The sequence below is a fragment of the Aulonocara sp. 'chitande type north' Nkhata Bay genome, linkage group LG16, assembly GCF_057382095.1.
Source record: "Aulonocara sp. 'chitande type north' Nkhata Bay isolate Kocher_YH1m ecotype deep benthic linkage group LG16, A_spYH_male_GT1.1, whole genome shotgun sequence".
Taxonomy (NCBI): Eukaryota; Metazoa; Chordata; class Actinopteri; order Cichliformes; family Cichlidae; genus Aulonocara; species Aulonocara sp. 'chitande type north' Nkhata Bay.
The window spans coordinates 2,252,347-2,269,903 of record NC_141359.1 but is presented as its reverse complement, the minus strand read 5'-3'; the positions used below and the strand labels follow the sequence as shown (position 1 = coordinate 2,269,903).

General features: G+C 44.1%; 2 protein-coding genes across 2 annotated transcripts; both read left to right on the top strand.

Annotated features, from left to right (window-relative positions):
• The first annotated feature begins 1,971 nt into the window (after positions 1 to 1,971).
• Positions 1,972 to 3,016, top strand: LOC147310788 (E3 SUMO-protein ligase ZBED1-like). Its single transcript, XM_086267463.1, has 3 exons — positions 1,972 to 2,440; positions 2,627 to 2,907; positions 3,005 to 3,016. Exons 1-3 carry the CDS (start codon positions 1,972 to 1,974, stop codon positions 3,014 to 3,016), a joined length of 762 nt encoding a protein of 253 aa, XP_086123589.1.
• A 9,293-nt stretch (positions 3,017 to 12,309) lies between these two features.
• On the top strand, positions 12,310 to 15,129 carry LOC147310787 (uncharacterized). The gene has a single exon (XM_086267045.1). The coding sequence runs from the start codon at positions 12,316 to 12,318 to the stop codon at positions 14,821 to 14,823; it is 2,508 nt and encodes an 835-aa protein (XP_086123171.1). The 5' UTR covers positions 12,310 to 12,315; the 3' UTR covers positions 14,824 to 15,129.
• The last annotated feature ends 2,428 nt before the right edge of the window (positions 15,130 to 17,557 follow it).

The following is a 17,557-nucleotide window of genomic DNA, read 5'->3' as shown; positions in this document are numbered from 1 at the left end:
TGGATGACATCAAGCTGTATGCCAAGAGTGAACGAGACATCGATTCACTGATCCACACTACCAGGCTATACAGCAATGACATTGGAATGTCGTTCGGACTGGAGAAGTGTAGTCGGATGGTAACAAAGAGAGGGAAGGTAGTCAGAACTGAGGGGATTGAACTACCAGAAGGCAACATTGCAGACATAGAGGACAGTTACAAGTACTTGGGGATCCCACAGGCGAATGGGAACCATGAAGAGGCCGCTAGAAAAGCTGCAACCACCAAGTACCTGCAGAGGGTCAGGCAAGTCCTGAGGAGTCAGCTGAATGGTAAGAACAAGATCCGGGCCATCAACACGTACGCCCTGCCCGTGATCAGGTACCCTGCTGGGGTAATAGGCTGGCCAAAGGAGGAGATAGAAGCCACTGACATAAAGACAAGAAAGCTCCTTACCATGCATGGAGGGTTTCACCCCAAATCCAGCACCCTGAGGCTGTACGCTAAGCGGAAGGAAGGGGGCCGGGGACTGGTGAGTGTCAGCACCACAGTCCAGGATGAGACAACGAACATCCAAGAATACATTAGGAAGATGGCCCCAACTGACCGAGTGCTCAGTGAATACCTCAGGCAGCAGAAACCCAAGAAAGAGGAGGGAGACGAGGAACCATCATGGAAGGACAGGCCCCTGCACGGTATGTACCACCGGCAGATAGAGGAGGTGGCTGATATCCAGAAATCCTACCAGTGGCTGGACAAAGCTGGACTGAAAGACAGCACAGAGGCACTAATCATGGCAGCACAAGAACAAGCTCTGAGCACAAGATCCATAGAGGCTGGGGTCTATCACACCAGGCAAGACCCCAGGTGCAGGCTGTGTAAAGATGCCCCAGAGACAATCCAGCACATAACAGCAGGGTGCAAGATGCTAGCAGGCAAGGCATACATGGAACGCCATAACCAAGTGGCCGGCATAGTGTACAGGAACATCTGTGCCGAGTATAACCTGGAAGTCCCGAGGTCAAAATGGGAGATGCCCCCAAGGGTGGTGGAGAATGACCGAGCTAAGATCCTGTGGGACTTCCAGATACAGACGGACAAAATGGTGGTGGCTAACCAACCGGACATAGTGGTGGTAGACAAACAGAAGAAGACGGCCGTAGTGATCGATGTAGCGGTTCCGAATGACAGCAATATCAGGAAGAAGGAACACGAGAAGCTGGAGAAATACCAAGGGCTCAGAGAAGAGCTCGAGAGGATGTGGAGGGTGAAGGTAACGGTGGTCCCCGTGGTAATCGGAGCACTAGGTGCGGTGACTCCCAAGTAGGGCTGCACGATAAATCGAAAATTTATTGTCATCGCGATATCAGCCTGCGCGATGGGCCCATCGCAAAAGACGGCGTAAACTGCGATAATTGGGTACCTTAAAATGTTTACACACGTGCTGTAAAGAATTTACCAATCAAAGAAATCCATTTACACGTTTGACCAGTCGAATAGAGCCCTTCACGGCATTAACCAATCAAATGGATTAGAGGCCCGCCTCCTACGCAGGTCGGGCGCGAACAACGCTGCAGCAACGAGTCAGAGTTGTAATGGCTGAGAGCGAGACGCGTGACGAGAATGCTACTGAACTCGTGGCTAAAAAAAAAAATAGTACCTCACTTATTTGGAGGTACTTTGGATTTGATAAAGACGACGTTCTCCAAACACAGGTACTCTGCAAAACTTGCCGAACACTCGTGGCAACCACCAGAGGAAACACGACTAATCTCCACCATCATCTTCAATACAACCACAGAGAACTGTTTGAAGAGTTCCAGAAAGATAGGGCTAGCCAAACAAAGGTTGCTAATGTTAAGACAAAGAGCGCAGCAGTCCAACAGCCGTCTCTGTATCAGAGTTTTTCAAGTGGAATTCCTTATGAGAAAACGTCGAAGCGGTACAAAGAAATAACAGAGGCCATTACACATTTTTTGGCTAAAGACATGATGCCTATAAATACAGTTAGCAGAGAGGGCTTCACCAGTCTGATACATAAAGTGGACCAGAGATACCGCATCCCCTCACGAAACTACTTTTCACATGTCGCCATTCCACAAATGTATGAAACATGCCGCAAGACCGTCATGTTTGAACTGAGCCAAGCTGAAAACTACGCAAGCACTACAGACCTATGGTCAAGTCGTACAACGGAACCATATATGAGTTTCACAGTGCACTTCCTCACCGAAGACTTTGAACTGAAAACACGGTGTCTAGAGACTGTGTATTTTCCAGACTCCCACACTAGTGAAAATATAGCCCATGTATTACGTGAGGTGTTAGCCAGCTGGGATCTTAAAGAAGATCGACAAGTGTGCATCACCACAGACAACGGTGCCAATGTTGTGAGAGCCACGGAGCTAAACAACTGGGTCAGACTTCAGTGTTTTGGACACAGGCTGCACCTTGCAATCGGTAAGTTTTATTCAAGGCAGATCTTTTTAGCAATGAAAATGTGCTATACATTATTATCAAATTGATATTGATAAGGATAATGTTACCTTTTTAGACAACTTTAGTTATAAATTTCAATTAGTTTTTTTTTTTTTAAAAAAAAGGTTTTAAACATGACAGTTTTTTTGTTTCCTCTTATTTCTCCAGAAAATTCTATCAAAGATGATGCCCGCATTGCCCGAGCCATTGGACTTTGCAAAAAGTTAGTTGGACATTTTTGCCACAGCTGGAAAGCAAAGATGGCTCTGAAAAAAGCACAGCAGAAGCTCAACCTCCCAGAGCACACACTGATCACAGAATGCCCAACCAGGTGGGGTTCCAGGCAGAAGATGATTGAGAGAGTCCTGGAGCAGCAGCGGGCCATTTCTGATGTCATCTCAGCAGACAAGAAATCAAGACACTTGATTCCTACTTGGCAGGATCTTGAGGTACTGGAGTCTGTCAACCAGGCATTACACCCCCTGCAAGACTTTACAGATGCCCTGTCTGGTGAGAGCTACGTTAGTGTTTCATATGTAAAACCAGTCCTTCATCTGATGAAGACGTCGGTGCTTGCAGAGAAGGAAGAAGACAGTGATTTGACAAAATCAATTAAGAAGAAAATCCTCGAGTACCTGATTACTAAATATGAAAATCCAGCTACCCAGGAACTTATGGACATGGCGTGCTTCATGGATCAGCTACACCAGCACTGATCGAGTCTCAGACATCAAGACCAGAGTGATGTCAGAAATGGAAGCAGTGGCACAGAAGGTATTCATGCATGCTTATATATAAAACCTTTCAATTCATATTTAGTCCAAAATGTTTACTTTTCTTATAATCTGCTTTCTGTTCCAGGAGAGAAGCTCCGCTGAACCAGAGGCCCAGACAGATGATCCACCCAGTCGTCCCCTGAAGAAGGCAAAAAAGTCCCTGGGCAGTTTCTTCAAGGCAGCTCCAATCCCTACCTCCTCTTTTATGCATCTCTCACAAGCTGTTGAAGCTGAGCTTAACAGCTACTTGCTATCCACGGCCATAGACAGTGAGGAAGACCCCTTGGCATGGTGGAAACTCCACAAAATGACATTCCCACAGCTAAGCAAGCTTGCAAGGAAGTATCTCTGCATACCTGCAAGTAGCTCACCTTCAGAGAGACTTTTTAGTACATCAGGAAACATAGTAACATGTCAGCGCACATGTTTAAAACCTTGGAGAGTAAACATGTTGGTTTTCCTTAACAAGAACTTGCCATAAAAAACATTCACTCAGGAAGGATGAATGCAAGATAGAGAAACCTTTTTTTTTTTTCAAAAAATTACAAAAATACACTACCTACATTGTTCTTAATTGTTGATAATATTAGTCTTGGCCAGTACGACCACAAAGGTAGACAATTGTTCTTTGGTGTGTTCCCACAGCAGACAAGTTCTTACCTATAGTTTAATCTAGTAAAGTTTCCACTCCAGTTTTGACTTGCATCATAACTACTTGGTGAGTGGTAAAATGATGAACAACTGCATAGAGATAATTTGCAGTATAATTTAAGTTATGTTTATTTAAAACTAATTATAGAGACCGGGAAGGATGTCTTTCAGAATTCAAGCCTCAGAAATTTTTTTATGGGGGCAATGTTTCAATGTTTGACTGCACTTTGTTGTTACACTGCTAATACAGCAGCTTTCATTAAATAAAACTGTGCAGTAAAACGGAAATTATGTATTTGTTTTTTGTTTTTTTTTTGCTATTTATTTTATCGCAAGTCATATCGTTATCGCAGTATTGATCACAGTTATCGCACATCGCAGGTTTTCCTAATATCGTGCAGCCCTACTCCCAAGCTAGGCGAGTGGCTCCAGCAGATCCCGGGAACAACATCGGAGATCTCTGTCCAGAAGAGCGCAGTCCTGGGAACAGCTAAGATACTGCGCAGGACCCTCAAGCTCCCAGGCCTCTGGTAGAGGACCCGAGCTTGAAGGATAAACCGCCCGCAGGGGCGTGCTGGGTGTTAAGTTATATATATATATGATATGCAACTCTTCCAACGCCGGGAAAACAAAGGAGTTGGTGGTGGATTTCCGGAGACGCAGACCCACCACAATGACACCGGATAGTGGACTCTTATAAATGGCCTGCATTTGTATAGCGCTTTTCTAGTCCTTAGGACCCCAAAGCGCTTCACACTACATTCAGTCATCCACCCATTCACACACACAGTCACGGCAGCTACATTGTAGCCACAGCTGCCCTGGGGCGCACTGACAGAGGCGAGGCTGCTGGACACAGGCGCCACCGGGCCCTCTGACCACCACCAGTAGGCAAACATGGGGTTAGTATCTTGCCCAAGGATATTTGGCATGCAGCCAGGATGCAGCCAGGATGCAGCCTGGGATCGAACCACCAACCTTCTGATTAGTGGCTGACCTGCTCTGCCACCTGAGCTACAGCCACCTGGGTGTTCACCTGAATAATACGCTAGACTGGAGCCAAAACACTGATGCTCTTTACAGGAAGGGTCAGAGTAGACTCTACCTGCTGAGGCAGCTGAGGTCATTTGGAGTACAGGGAGCGCTTTTAAAGACCTTCTATGACTCTGTGGTGGCATCTGTCATTTTTTACTGTGTTGTATGTTGGAGCAGCAGTTTATCTGCAGCTGAGAGAAAGAGGTTGGATAAACTCATTAGGAAGGCCAGCTCTGTGCTGAGATGCACCCTGGACCCGGTGCAAGTGGTGGGAGACAGAAGGACTCTGGCCAAAATAACATCTCTGATGGACAGAGTCTCCCACCCCATGCATGTAAATGTTGCTGAACTGCAGAGCTCCTTCAGTGACAGACTGCTGCATCCTCGATGCATGAAGGAGCGTTTCTGCAGGTCCTTCCTCCCTGCAGCTGTCAGACTGTACAATCAGAACTGCTCCCAACAAACATAGATGTTTACATCTGTGCTGTAACTTGCATTATTTTATCAACCGATTCACACTATAACCAGGGTCACCTCTTATCTGTATTTAATTTTATGTAATTTAACAACAGTATGGTACTCAGTTTTTGATAACCATTGTCCTTCATGTAAATATGTAAAAAATTGTGTATGTTTCTGTTCTGTGTCTTGTGTACTGTTTGTTTGTATATGTGTTTTCTTGCTGCTGTTACACCCAAATTTCCCTTTGTGGGACAATTAAAGGATTATTCTATTCTATTCTATTCCTAAAATGTGGGTATACATAAAGATTCCCCAGGATATTTAAACAGGTTCCATGCAAATTATAACAACAACAACAACAACATGTGACAACATTAGTTATTCAAGATTTGGTTTGATACAGACAAAAAACTACACTAAAATTACTAACCAGTACCAACCTTTAAAGAGGATGCTTGGTTCTTCATTCAGTTAAAGAGGTGCCCTGAGGACAGACTCCCTCCCCTTTTCAATAGTTTCCTTCTGTAGAGATGGCAGAGATACAGGAAGAGAAAACAGAAAGACTTTAGGATGACAGAAACTCACATTATTTGCAAAATGAATGACATATTTACTGCAGAGACAGACATGTACAGAAGACCAACTAATCATCACATGAACATGAATGGTTAACATGTTGGACAGGGTTTTCACCACATTATGTATGTGTAGCACCCCACTCAAGTAGCTCAGGATTAACTCTTGGTTAAGTTGGTGATAGTACTATGGGTGCATTACTTAATTTTACTGGTAAACAGGAGAAACAATAATTAACCAGTTTTAACCTTTGTACTTAGAAGTTTTAATATTGGCGGTGCCTCCACTTGGTGATCATGATATGAGTTCTGTTTAATCTTCACAAAGAATAAAGAATTTATCTAACATGTTAACCCATTTTTACTTTTTAGTAACCATTATCACTTATAAACTCTGTAAATAATAATTGTGACACAACACAAAACTTTAAAGTCAAGATGTGAAATATAATCAAAATAAAGTATGATTTAAATTAAAAAAAATACAATATTCAAAGTCTTGAAGTGTTTCCTTAAAATTCAATTGGATGTTTTTTCTTCACAAAGCACATTCAATGTTTTAGAAAACACATTTATCCAAAATGCTCCCCTTTAAGTTCAGTTCAAATTTGTAACCTTTGTGAGCTCATTTACTGAATCCATTGCAGGCCTGGTCATTGCTCGGGCTCGTTGGGCCAGAAAACACACAAATGGCCGCTTCACTTGTTAAACAAGCAGAAAACAAAAAGCACATGCTCAAGTATACTCAAGCTGAGGGCAAGCTGAGGGGCAGGCTCGGTTTGTGACCATGCGGTCTCCACTCAGCAACATGGTCGGAATTAGTGGCATACCTGCTGAGTACACTGGGACAAACTCACGGAAATCCTATACACAGCAGAAAGGTCCAGAGAATTCCTATCGGTCCACTGTGCATTAGAAATTACTATTTAGCTCCATTGAATAATCTGTAGCTTACATACTCGACATACACAGCTATTACTGGCTCTAAAATGCTAACATGCTAACTCGCGATTAACATCATACCTTTTAAGTACTTCCACATTTTGTTTAAGCTCAATACTAACTCTACATTCAGTACTCACTCATCACAGGGTAAACCAGTACATAACAAGAACGTAGATTCTGCATCCACGGCTACTGTTTGACTATTCTCCGTTAGCTCTGGTATACAACCACCTCCAGTAACGTGCAGAGGCCGACTCTAACGTTCTTCCCTGCAGCGCATCCATTCTTCTTGAAGACTTTTATGAGCTGGTCAGTGTATTGGCCAAGTTGCGCAAAAAGCCTTGGAACAAGTGGAGCAGTAGTAATCCTCACAAATTCTGCTTCCACCTGAAAACATGCCAACAAACACAACACACTGTACTGTAAATATACATATTATATGTATACATATACATACTTTACAACTAAAAATAATGTAGAAAGACCTGATTAAAGCTATAATTTCACACAAACATTTACACAAAATGCTAATGGAGCCATTACAGCTTATATCATTATTTATCAAGATCAAAAAAAATATTCATCACAGTTGATCTGAAAAGAATTTCATACCTCAGGTCTTTGAACTGCAACCTTTACACTGGTTCAGATCTGGAGAAGAAATAACAGGGACATGGGTTGGGTCACTAAAGAAAATTTAACTTGTAAAACAGTTTTCTTTTGAAAAGTATAACAGTCACATAACACATACACGCTCAGCAGTACCAAACACCCCACATCAGTATAGGAGGTAGCAGGTAAAGGCCAGGATCTGAAAATTAGAAAGTAAAACAAGAAATTCATTACTTAACTTCAAGCCCAAGCCATGAAACTTTGTTGTTCTTCGGGGTTTTATTACAACTGTTTTTGCATTAGTGCCACCTTGTGGATATACTAAGTATATATGAAGTATCGATCCTAATTAACTTAACTTAAATCTTATGCCATCAAGTAACACATTAGTATACTGTACAGACAATAATAAACACAATTACGCAGACTTTATTAGATAAACATATTTTAACTTAACAAAAACATGTATTTTAAGTGAAATGAAAATAAATAATTAATATACACTGAACAATCCACCTCATTAATTTTTGGAGTGTACCGTGGAATAACCTCCCTCTTGATATCCGTGCCTCCTATTCTATTGCATTGTTTAAATCACAACTAAAGACCCACTTATTCCATCTTGTTTTTTCTTCTAGTTAACATTTCATTTGTGATTTTACATTATGTACTTTTATGCTCATTTTAATTCTTTGTTTGATATGTATCTGCTGCTTCTCCTATGTATCAGTGACAGTTATCTGCTAGCATACCTAGTACTTGCTTTGGTCCTATTTCTATTTACCTTTCTTTTATTCTGTGTTTACTTTTTAAGCACCTTGGTGTACCCTTGGTTTTAAGTGTGCTTTATAAATAAAAATTATTATTATTATTATTATTATTATTATTATTATTAATAATAATAATAATAATAACCCAATATAATAATTTTGCCATTCAGACTTTGCTTTCTACAAAGTATAATTCCTTTGATCCATAACAGACTTGCCAGTTTATTGAGTTAATAAGATGAAAGTTTCCACAAGCTTCCTGAATTTACTGAAATTCAAATTTGCTCAAATGAGCACATTTTTAGAACATTTTCTGCTCAACTTTCTCTGATATACATAAAGCTTTCATAGTCAGAAGTCTAAACCAGTGGTTCTTAACCTTGTTGGAGGTACCACACCCCACCAGTTTCATATGCGCATTCACTGAACCCCTCCTTAGTGAAAAATAAAATATGATTTTTTTCAAATTCAAGACATAGATGTGTTTTTTACTGGTGCACAAAATGAGGCGTGCATGTCATGGCGGAGGCTCTGTCGAACCCCAGAGACTGACTCACCGAACCCCTAGGGTTCGATCGAACCCAGGTTAAGAACCCACTGGTCTAAGCTAATATTTTTATTGACCATTAAAATAGTCAATATTGTTTGAACATGAGTACCTCAAAAACTATTAAAGATAAAACATTAGAAATTGAAAATGGATTATTTGGCAAATCATTTGGCAAAATGATACATTCATCAATCCATTCAGCCATTCATCCATCTTCTTCCCCTTGTCTGAGGATGGGTCATGGGGGCAGCAGCCTAAACAGAGAAGCCCAGACGTCCCTCTTCCAGCTTATCCAGGGGAACACTAAGGCATTCCCAGGACAGGGAAGAGACGTAATCTCTCTAGCATGTTCTGGGTCTGCCCTAGGGCCTCTTTCCGGTGGGACATTCTCAGAACGTATCACTCAGGATGCATCCTTACAAGACGCATGAACCAACTCAACTGGCTCCTTTCGATGTGTTGCAATAGCAACTTTATTCCAGAAAATCTTGAATGATTGAGCTCCTCACCCTGTCTCAAAGGTTGAGGCTAGCCACTCCTCACAGAAAGCTAATTTCTGTCGCTGGAGTCCAACATGTACCACGAACAAGTCCGACTTACTTCCATTGCTAACGTGGACCAGTGAGACAAGGATTGAATGGCTTGTAAGTCCAAAAAATATGTAGATGGATTGGACAAACTCCCACCCACCCTGGCATGGACTTCAGAGGGAGGCTGAGGAGTGCAATCCCCCTGAAATCGGAGCACACACTCCGGTCCTCCTCCTTTCAGATAGCAACAACCACCTCAATCTGCCAATCCAGATGCACCACCCGAGATGTCAAAGCATTGTTGTTGTAGAGTTTGTGATCAGGAGATATTTTATTTTGTATTCTCATAATCAGTTATCATTGATTAATCATTTACCATTGTTGAACCAGTTGACAGAGTAATCTTTGAACCACATCTATGTTAACATTAATCTACACAGATTATCAGTACTTTAATCAGTCTATTGTTGTTCTGTACTATTCATGTTATTTGCTTAAAGCTGTTTCACAGTTCTGTAACCACTCAGAAGCCTGTGGGTCCTGCTGGACCCTGCCTTAGTTCTATGTTCAGTTCTGCACGTACGCCGGCCTGTAACCACATGCACGCACTTATGTAACACACACGCACGTTCACCTACACACTTAGTAATAATAGGAGGGTCGTCTGAGGACAGTTTCTTTGATAGATACACTTTCACAAAATGCACAATGTAATACACACTTGTTTTTCTCTTAAGAGTAGCAGTTGATGTCTATATAAGGGAAAACTCTGTGATAGGCGGGGAATTGTTATCATGTGTGATCATTTCCAGTAAAGATCCAACTGTGATGTCATAATGGCAATATAAGGAGACGGGATGCTTCAGTTGACGAAAGGATTCGATTGCAAATTGTCTTTCCCACACTGACTGCGCAAAGTGTGTAATAAAGGTCACTATTTTTGACACCTACTTCGGCTTGGGCTTGCTTTCTTCTCTTCCCTAAATCGAACGAACCATAACAATTCCTGGTGCCGTGACCCGGTTGGGGAGGAGTGGGACCCGCAGCTCGTCACGTTGAGGTGACAAAGGGGCGAAGGCCAGCAGCTTATCTGAGTGACGCCAGGCGGAATAAGAAAGGTGAGTAGTGCCACCTGTTGATGTTTATCCAAAGGCGCTATATTGGAAGTTAAAACTAAATTTAATTAAATAATATTCACTCAGTATAGGCTTCTGGCGTTGGTCCATAGTGATCTTGAGTAATTAGTTTTAAAATAGGGCATAGTAGTCTGACTAAATTCATTGCTGTTTATTTTGGGGGTGAATTTTGAGTTAAGAGGTTATAGGAGGTTAAAATAATACGGTTTAAGGTGTGTGGAAACCGATGTGTTTGGCTGGATGCCAGCAGTCACCTGGGTAGTGTAGGGCATTTGGTTTTAATTGGGTAGCAGAGACTGGGTCTTGGGCGTCAGATAATTGAACTGGAGGCGGCGACCTCACAGTGACGCTTATAAAACAAGTAAATTCGTTTAGGACTGAGAGCTAGGCTCTCTAAGAATGCAGTTGTTCAGCAGGTGGCACTGACCCCTAATCGCGGACGCGTGGTTAGGTTTTAGCCCGGTTTGGCCTCCCGCTGGGGACTTGGGACTCCCGGTTAATTGGCCAGGTAATCTACGAGTGATTGCCTTCTACTGCATTGATTGATCGACAGGGTTAGACTCGGCTGGGACCACACAATGTCGTTGGCCTGAGAGTTTTAAGTAAAGCTGAAGGCGTGCGTTTGATACTAGCGCCAGAGGTGGAGCTCCTTTCCAGCTGCGGGAAACGGTTATAAATTAATTAGAATTTAGTAATTTGACCGTTTTCAAGGTGGCGTACTTGAGACGTGTATTGACCAGCAAGGCTAGGCCTGGGCTATAGGTGCTTTTAAATTAGTCAAAAAGTTAGGTGTAACCTCTTCTGGCATATGACGTCTATGCGGGCCCGTGTGTATATAGAATATAAATTACCCGTGTGTGTGTGAATTTAAAAGTGTAAATTGTATAAACTGTCTTGTGTTGTTGAATTTCTTCTGTGTGGATCCAGAGTGTGAAAAAACGAAAACGCCTTTCTCTTCTCTTGCTGTTAGAGAAGAGGAGAGTGTGTGTGTGTATTTCTCCTTAGGAGAAAGGAGGGGTTGTGTGGTGCTGCGCAGTAGCGGGCACACGCGTGCGAGTACGAGCGGAGTGTGTGTGTGTACAGCTGCGGCCCTTGGTTTCATCTCCCTATTTCTCCATATCTGTCCTTCTGAGCTTCTTTTCGTTAGGTGAAAGGGGGTCTCAGAAGTATGGTTAAAAGATTTCAGTATATTAAATAAACTAAACCTTGTAGTCTTGTGTTTGTGATTTCCTAATGTGACTATGGTTTAATAGAATTCCATGAGTAATGATCCCTTGTGTAAAACTCCCGTAAGGTAGGAGTGTGGGGATAAATATCTTGACAAAATTTGAGAACTTTGTGTGATTGCTGGGAGATTTTTAGTTGGGTCGTATTTCCTTCTCTACCTGGAAAAGGCAGAGATCTGTGCTTTATTTGATGTTGTGTAAATAAAGCTTTTAAAAGTTGGTTGAGTCTCTCGTATAAGGAGGGAAAACGGTGCATGGTAGATTGTCTGGATTATTCTTGTATGTGAAAACTTTGTAGTTGTTAGGGAAGTGAATGTGAGAGTGAATTTTCGCTGGCTTTGCGTGCTTAAAACTGTTGTATTAGACGTTTGTCAAGCTTTTAGCTTGAAAGGAGGATTAGAGAGTGTGTGTGTGAGTGTATGTGTGTCTGTGGGCGGTCTCTCTCTCTCTCAGGCTGGAGCCTAGCGGAAGTTCGGCTTGACCAGCTTGTGAGATTCTGACTGCCGAAAGGAAAATACAACGAGGCAACCCCTAAGGGAGGAGCCTAAGACCGGCCATTTTGGTAAGGTAAGTGAGGTCAAAAAGCAAAATGGCTGAAGAGGAAAAGGCGACCCCTGGTGGGGGAAAGAGATACAAGCCACTGAAGGAGCAAATACAGCAATTGAAGAAAGCCATTAAAATGACTGAAGGGACTTCTTCAAAAGAGATTGCTCGTCAGTGTCAGGATTTAGAAAAAGAAGTGAAGGAATTATGTGAAAATCAACAGAAGACATTGGAGGACAGAATCCCTCTGCATTCCATCTTTCAACTGGAAGGTGAAAAATGTGAAGAGAGGATCAAGGAGCTTGAAGAGGAATCTTTAGGACGTTTCCAGGGGAGAAAAATAAAGGCTGAAAAGAAACTTATGATGGAGAAACAAAGTAAGTATTGTAAGCTTATGATTATCTCCCAAGGTGTTTCCCACTGGATGCAAGAGGAAGTGAACGACATCAAGCCAGCCTTAAAAAAGGAAGCTGAGGCTGAGGGAAAGCTATATCCCAGCCTGAAGGACTTCCTGAGTGCCCCACCCCCTCCTTATATTTGTCCAGTGGTGGCTCTGGAGGGTGGTACTATGTGGGGGCCGGAAGGAAGAACAGGAAACGTGACAGGTGGAATTGTCAATTTACAGGAGAATCCTCCACCATCGACATCTGCTCCAGCCACAGTGGAGGCAGACACAGGAGTAGTGCAGTCTCAATCAGGGGTACCTGCACAGAAAGCGATGCAGTCTCAATCAGCGGCAGCTGCATCAGAGGTAAGTCAGCCTCACCCAGTTGCTGGGACATCACAAGGAATCACTACACGGGGGTTGATCTTGATTCCTCCCTCTCTTTTTAGCCCAGATAGAGCTACAGAAGAAGCTCAACCTGTGGCGTCTACAAGTACCGGTCAGGTGACATCGCAACAGCCCAGCCAGGAAAATCCATCCCAGGAGGTCTGGACTTCAGAGGAAGACTCACCTTCAATGCAGTATCAGAGGGCGCCATCAAAGGCGACCCATAAAACTAATCAGAGGTCAACGGTTGATAATTCTGAGAAAGAACAGTGGCAAGGCCACGTTTTTGGAAAAGAATCTGACAATCGGGAGGCCGTGATACAGCTGGAACGCCTCTTGAGAAAATTGGAGGAGGAAGGCGTAGCAACACCACGTAGCGTAGCACAAACACTTTATGCATTGGAAAAGGACTTGGCGGCCTCAGTAAAAAGTAACACACGAAAATCCAGAGAAGTGTCAAACCTGCAAAGGGGAGGATTTGCCCCAACTTTTCAGGCTCCCACAGGAATGACCACCCTTCGCTCTGGGAGGGTTCTGGAGGAACCAAGAGATAAAAGACCGTCGATTTTTGAAAAGAATCGGAAACAGAATGTTGCATTGCAAACCGGAGAAGGGCAGTGTGACGCAGAGGAGGAATTACCCCTCACAATGCCTTTATTGACGGGTGTAAGGGGTGAACCAGTCTACCACCCCTATAATATCAGAGATCTTGAGGCTCTGGTGAAGCAGCTGCCCCCAATCACGGAGGGAGGAGCCGCTTGGTTGAGGAGACTAGGAAGTCTTACAGAAGGAGAGGAATTGGCCCTGGGAGATTTCCGAGCTATCGGTGGGAGGACCTTCAGAGGAGGAGGCCTCGCAGATGTAGAAGAGATAGCAAGAACTGTATGCCAACCAAACGACGTCCCCTATGCAAGGGTGCGAAATGCTCTCTCTGACGCAGTGCGTGAGAAGTATCCGACTCATAACATGGGCACTACACCTAGGATTGTTTGGAGCCCAGAACAGTCCCCTAGAGAGTTTATGGAGCATGCAAAAGAACAGTGGATTCTTCAAACTGGTGAACATCCTGGGCGGGAAGGAGAACCAAGGGCGTGGTTCCGATCTGCAGTATTAGCAGGTCTCCCAGAACGAGTAAGAACAGATGTACAAAAGAATCCTGACTTTGCGGTGGCGGATTCAGCAAAATGGGAGAGGCACATTATACATCGACTTGAGCTGGAGAAAGACGAGGTGAACAAGAAGAAACAGGAGCTGGAGGAGGCGCAAGGGCTGTTAGTGAAATTGAAATTGGCAGAGGCGAGAGAAAAATTAAGCGAAAAGAAAAAGGAAAACAAAGATGGACCTAAGAAGATGCTGGTGGCGCAGCCACGGGGCGATCCGGGGCCTGATTGGCCAGATTTGAATCCGGTTCTGTACCCTGATGACCGATGGCCCGCCAATGAATTCCCAAGGCAAGGAAGACCCGCGGGGAATTGGGGGACTACTAGGTCGTTGAGGGGACGTGGTGGATCCCAAAGGGGAGGTGGACCAAGGGGCCGTGGTCTGGGGGGACCTATGCTGGACCCGAATGTATGCCTAAGGTGTGGAGGACGAGGACATTGGAGTCGTGATTGTCCTACACCACGACAGCTAGAAACAGGTTATCCATCATCACCCCAGGCACAGGGAACTTTTCGAGGCAGAGTGGGCCAGCCAAGGGGACATCAAGCTCCGAACCCAGGCATGGCGCCAGCGGCTCAGTATCCCCTGGGCTACTGGGGCGGAGAGGAGGAGCTGTACTGACGGGACCCACAGAGACCAGACAACATGGGAGTGGCAGATCCTATGTTGTCAATGAGTGTGGAAGGAGATGAAATGACCTTCCTTGTGGACACTGGGGCTACCTATTCAACACTGAAACAAAAACCAAACAGTGCCACACTTTCCAACCATGTGGTCAGTGTTGTCAGGTTCTCTGGGGTACCAATGACGCTGCCGACAACCAATCCAGCCCTGACGGTGCTGGGAAAACAGACATTGAAGCACAGCTATGTGGTGTCTCCCCATGTGCCTGTGAACTTGATGGGCAGGGATCTGCTCATTAAACTGGGGGCCACCATCATGTGTTCAGCCGATGGACTAACAGTTACACTTCCAGGAGGAAAAGAGTTTCCGTGCCTGGGGACATTTTCAAAGAACCAGTACTTGCTGAAAGACTGTGAACAAACGACCGCTGACATCTATTGGGGTCGTATGGTGGAAGAAGGCATACTAAGACAATATCAGTTGTGGAAACCTTGGATTATGGCCTTGGCAGTCTTCTCTCTCCCCAGGGATCCGTTCCATGTCACCCTCTATTATGATAGAAATGATGATGAAATTTACAGGGACCTGTTCCAGTCTGACCTTGAAGGCCAGACTTGGAATGTGTGTTCTCAAAACATCTATGTCGGTCCGGAGGGCGTCGCGGCAGCAGTAAAATTAACCGACGAACAACGGCCTTGGTTCAAAATGGGACCTGATTCAGTGCCCCATATAACATTGGCGGTCCATGAGAGTCATCAGGCGAAGGAGCTGGGGACGATGGTCAAGAGAGCCCTCGAGGAACCTGGCTGGCAAGCTACTCAGATTCCAGACGTTTGGTACTCGCCAAAATGCAAAATTTATCGTATCACTTGTCAATCAGAGGACACAGTGATGTTGGAGCATGAACAAATCTCAAGAATCCATGGGAGAGAAAGAACAGACCATGCGGATGCAGTTGCCGCACTTGCGACTCTTCCTGACACCTTGTGGTCAGCAGGGCCTACGGATGTGGGCCAGGCAACGTGTTCGCCCGTTTTATTCCAGCTGAAGTCTGAAACGCCAATTTGGAAACCACAGTATAGGCAAAAGAGAGAAGCTGAGGAGGGAATTGCAGAAACCATTGAGGGGCTATTGAAAGTAGGGGTGCTTGAGCCCTCTCAATCCTACTGGAATACTCCTATTTTGCCAGTAGAGAAGCATGGGACAGGAAAGTACAGAATGGCACATGACTTAAGAGCCATCAATGCCATTTTACGTACTGACACGGTGCCAGTCCCAAATCCATACACAGCATTGACGGCATTAACACCAGACCAGAAGTGGTTTACATGTATTGATCTAGCGAATGCGTTTTTCTGTCTCCCATTGCATGAGTCTCTGAGGGACATTTTTTCATTCACATATGGGGGACAACAGTACAGATACACAAGGTTGCCACAAGGGTTTGCACTTTCCCCTGGCATTTTCAACCAAGTGTTGAAAGAAGCTTTATCGCCATGCCATCTCCCAGAGGGGTGTTCACTAGTGCAATATGTTGATGATTTGCTCATTGCAGCTCCGTCTGCTTCGGCATGCACGGCAGCTTCACTTACCATACTGAAGAGACTCGCTGAGTGCGGTTTCAAAGTCAGTAAAGAAAAGTTGCAGTTGGTCCGACCAGAAGTAACATTTCTGGGCCGTGTCATTGCTCACAAATCAGTGGGTCTGCTAAACACTCATCGTGATCAGATTTTGACACATCCAAGACCGCGTACGGTTAAGGAGTTGCTCTCATTCTTGGGGTTAACAGGATACAGCCGGCACTTCATTCCAAATTATGCAGGCAAAACAGCCCTGTTGAGGGATTTGGTAAAAACGGCAGGTGTCAGAAATCTTAAGGCTGAACTGCCATGGACATCGGCCACTGAGTCGGCGTTTATTGCATTAAAACAGGACTTATCCAGATCGGCTGATCTTGCTATCCCTAATTATGAACAACCCTTCTATCTTGATGTTTCTGAAACACACGGGATAGCTAATGGGGTGTTGTTTCAGAAAAAAGGGGGAGGAAGAGATGTACTTATGTACGTCAGCATCAGGCTGAATCCATTAGAGACAAGGCCGATCTCTAAGCTTTCGTTCTTGTCCAAGATCCTGGAGAGACTAGTTCTCTCCCAACTCCAGGCGTACTTGGACACGAACAATATTGCTGAGAAATTTCAATCTGCCTTTAAGCCATTGCATAGCACTGAAACAGCGTTGGTTAGAGTTCTTAATGATATTCTTGTAATCACTGATACTGGACGCTCTATGGTCCTAGTTTTACTGGACCTCTCTTCGGCCTTTGATATGGTAGACCATAACATTTTATTACTAAGACTTGAGCACACTGTGGGTATTAGAGGCACTGCCCTCGACTGGTTTAAATCATACCTCGCTGATAGATCCTTATCAGTTCACTTAGGCACCTTCTCCTCTTCCTCCGCTCCGGTCTGTTGTGGTGTGCCTCAAGGATCAGTTTTAGGCCCTATTCTCTTCTCATTGTATTTGCTCCCTCTAGGCACAATCTTTGAAAAATACAATATCGCCTTCCACTGTTATGCCGATGACATACAGATCTATTTTGAACTTACTGACGACTTTGCTGTGTCCCTGCACTACTTTCAAGAATGCATGCGGGAGGTCAAAGAATGGTTCCTGAGTAATTCCCTCGTTTTAAATGATAAGAAGACTGAGATTGTGGTGTTCAACA

What these genes read in the sequence shown, in the direction of transcription:
- LOC147310787 (XM_086267045.1), top strand. Translation starts at nt 12,316, where the DNA reads ATGGCTGAAGAGGAAAAGGCGACCCCTGGTGGGGGAAAGAGATACAAG.
- LOC147310788 (XM_086267463.1), top strand. Translation starts at nt 1,972, where the DNA reads ATGCCTATAAATACAGTTAGCAGAGAGGGCTTCACCAGTCTGATACAT. An exon ending in CAGGCTGCACCTTGCAATCG is followed by an intron (nt 2,441 to 2,626) that starts GTAAGTTTTATT and finishes TTATTTCTCCAG; the next exon opens with AAAATTCTATCAAAGATGAT.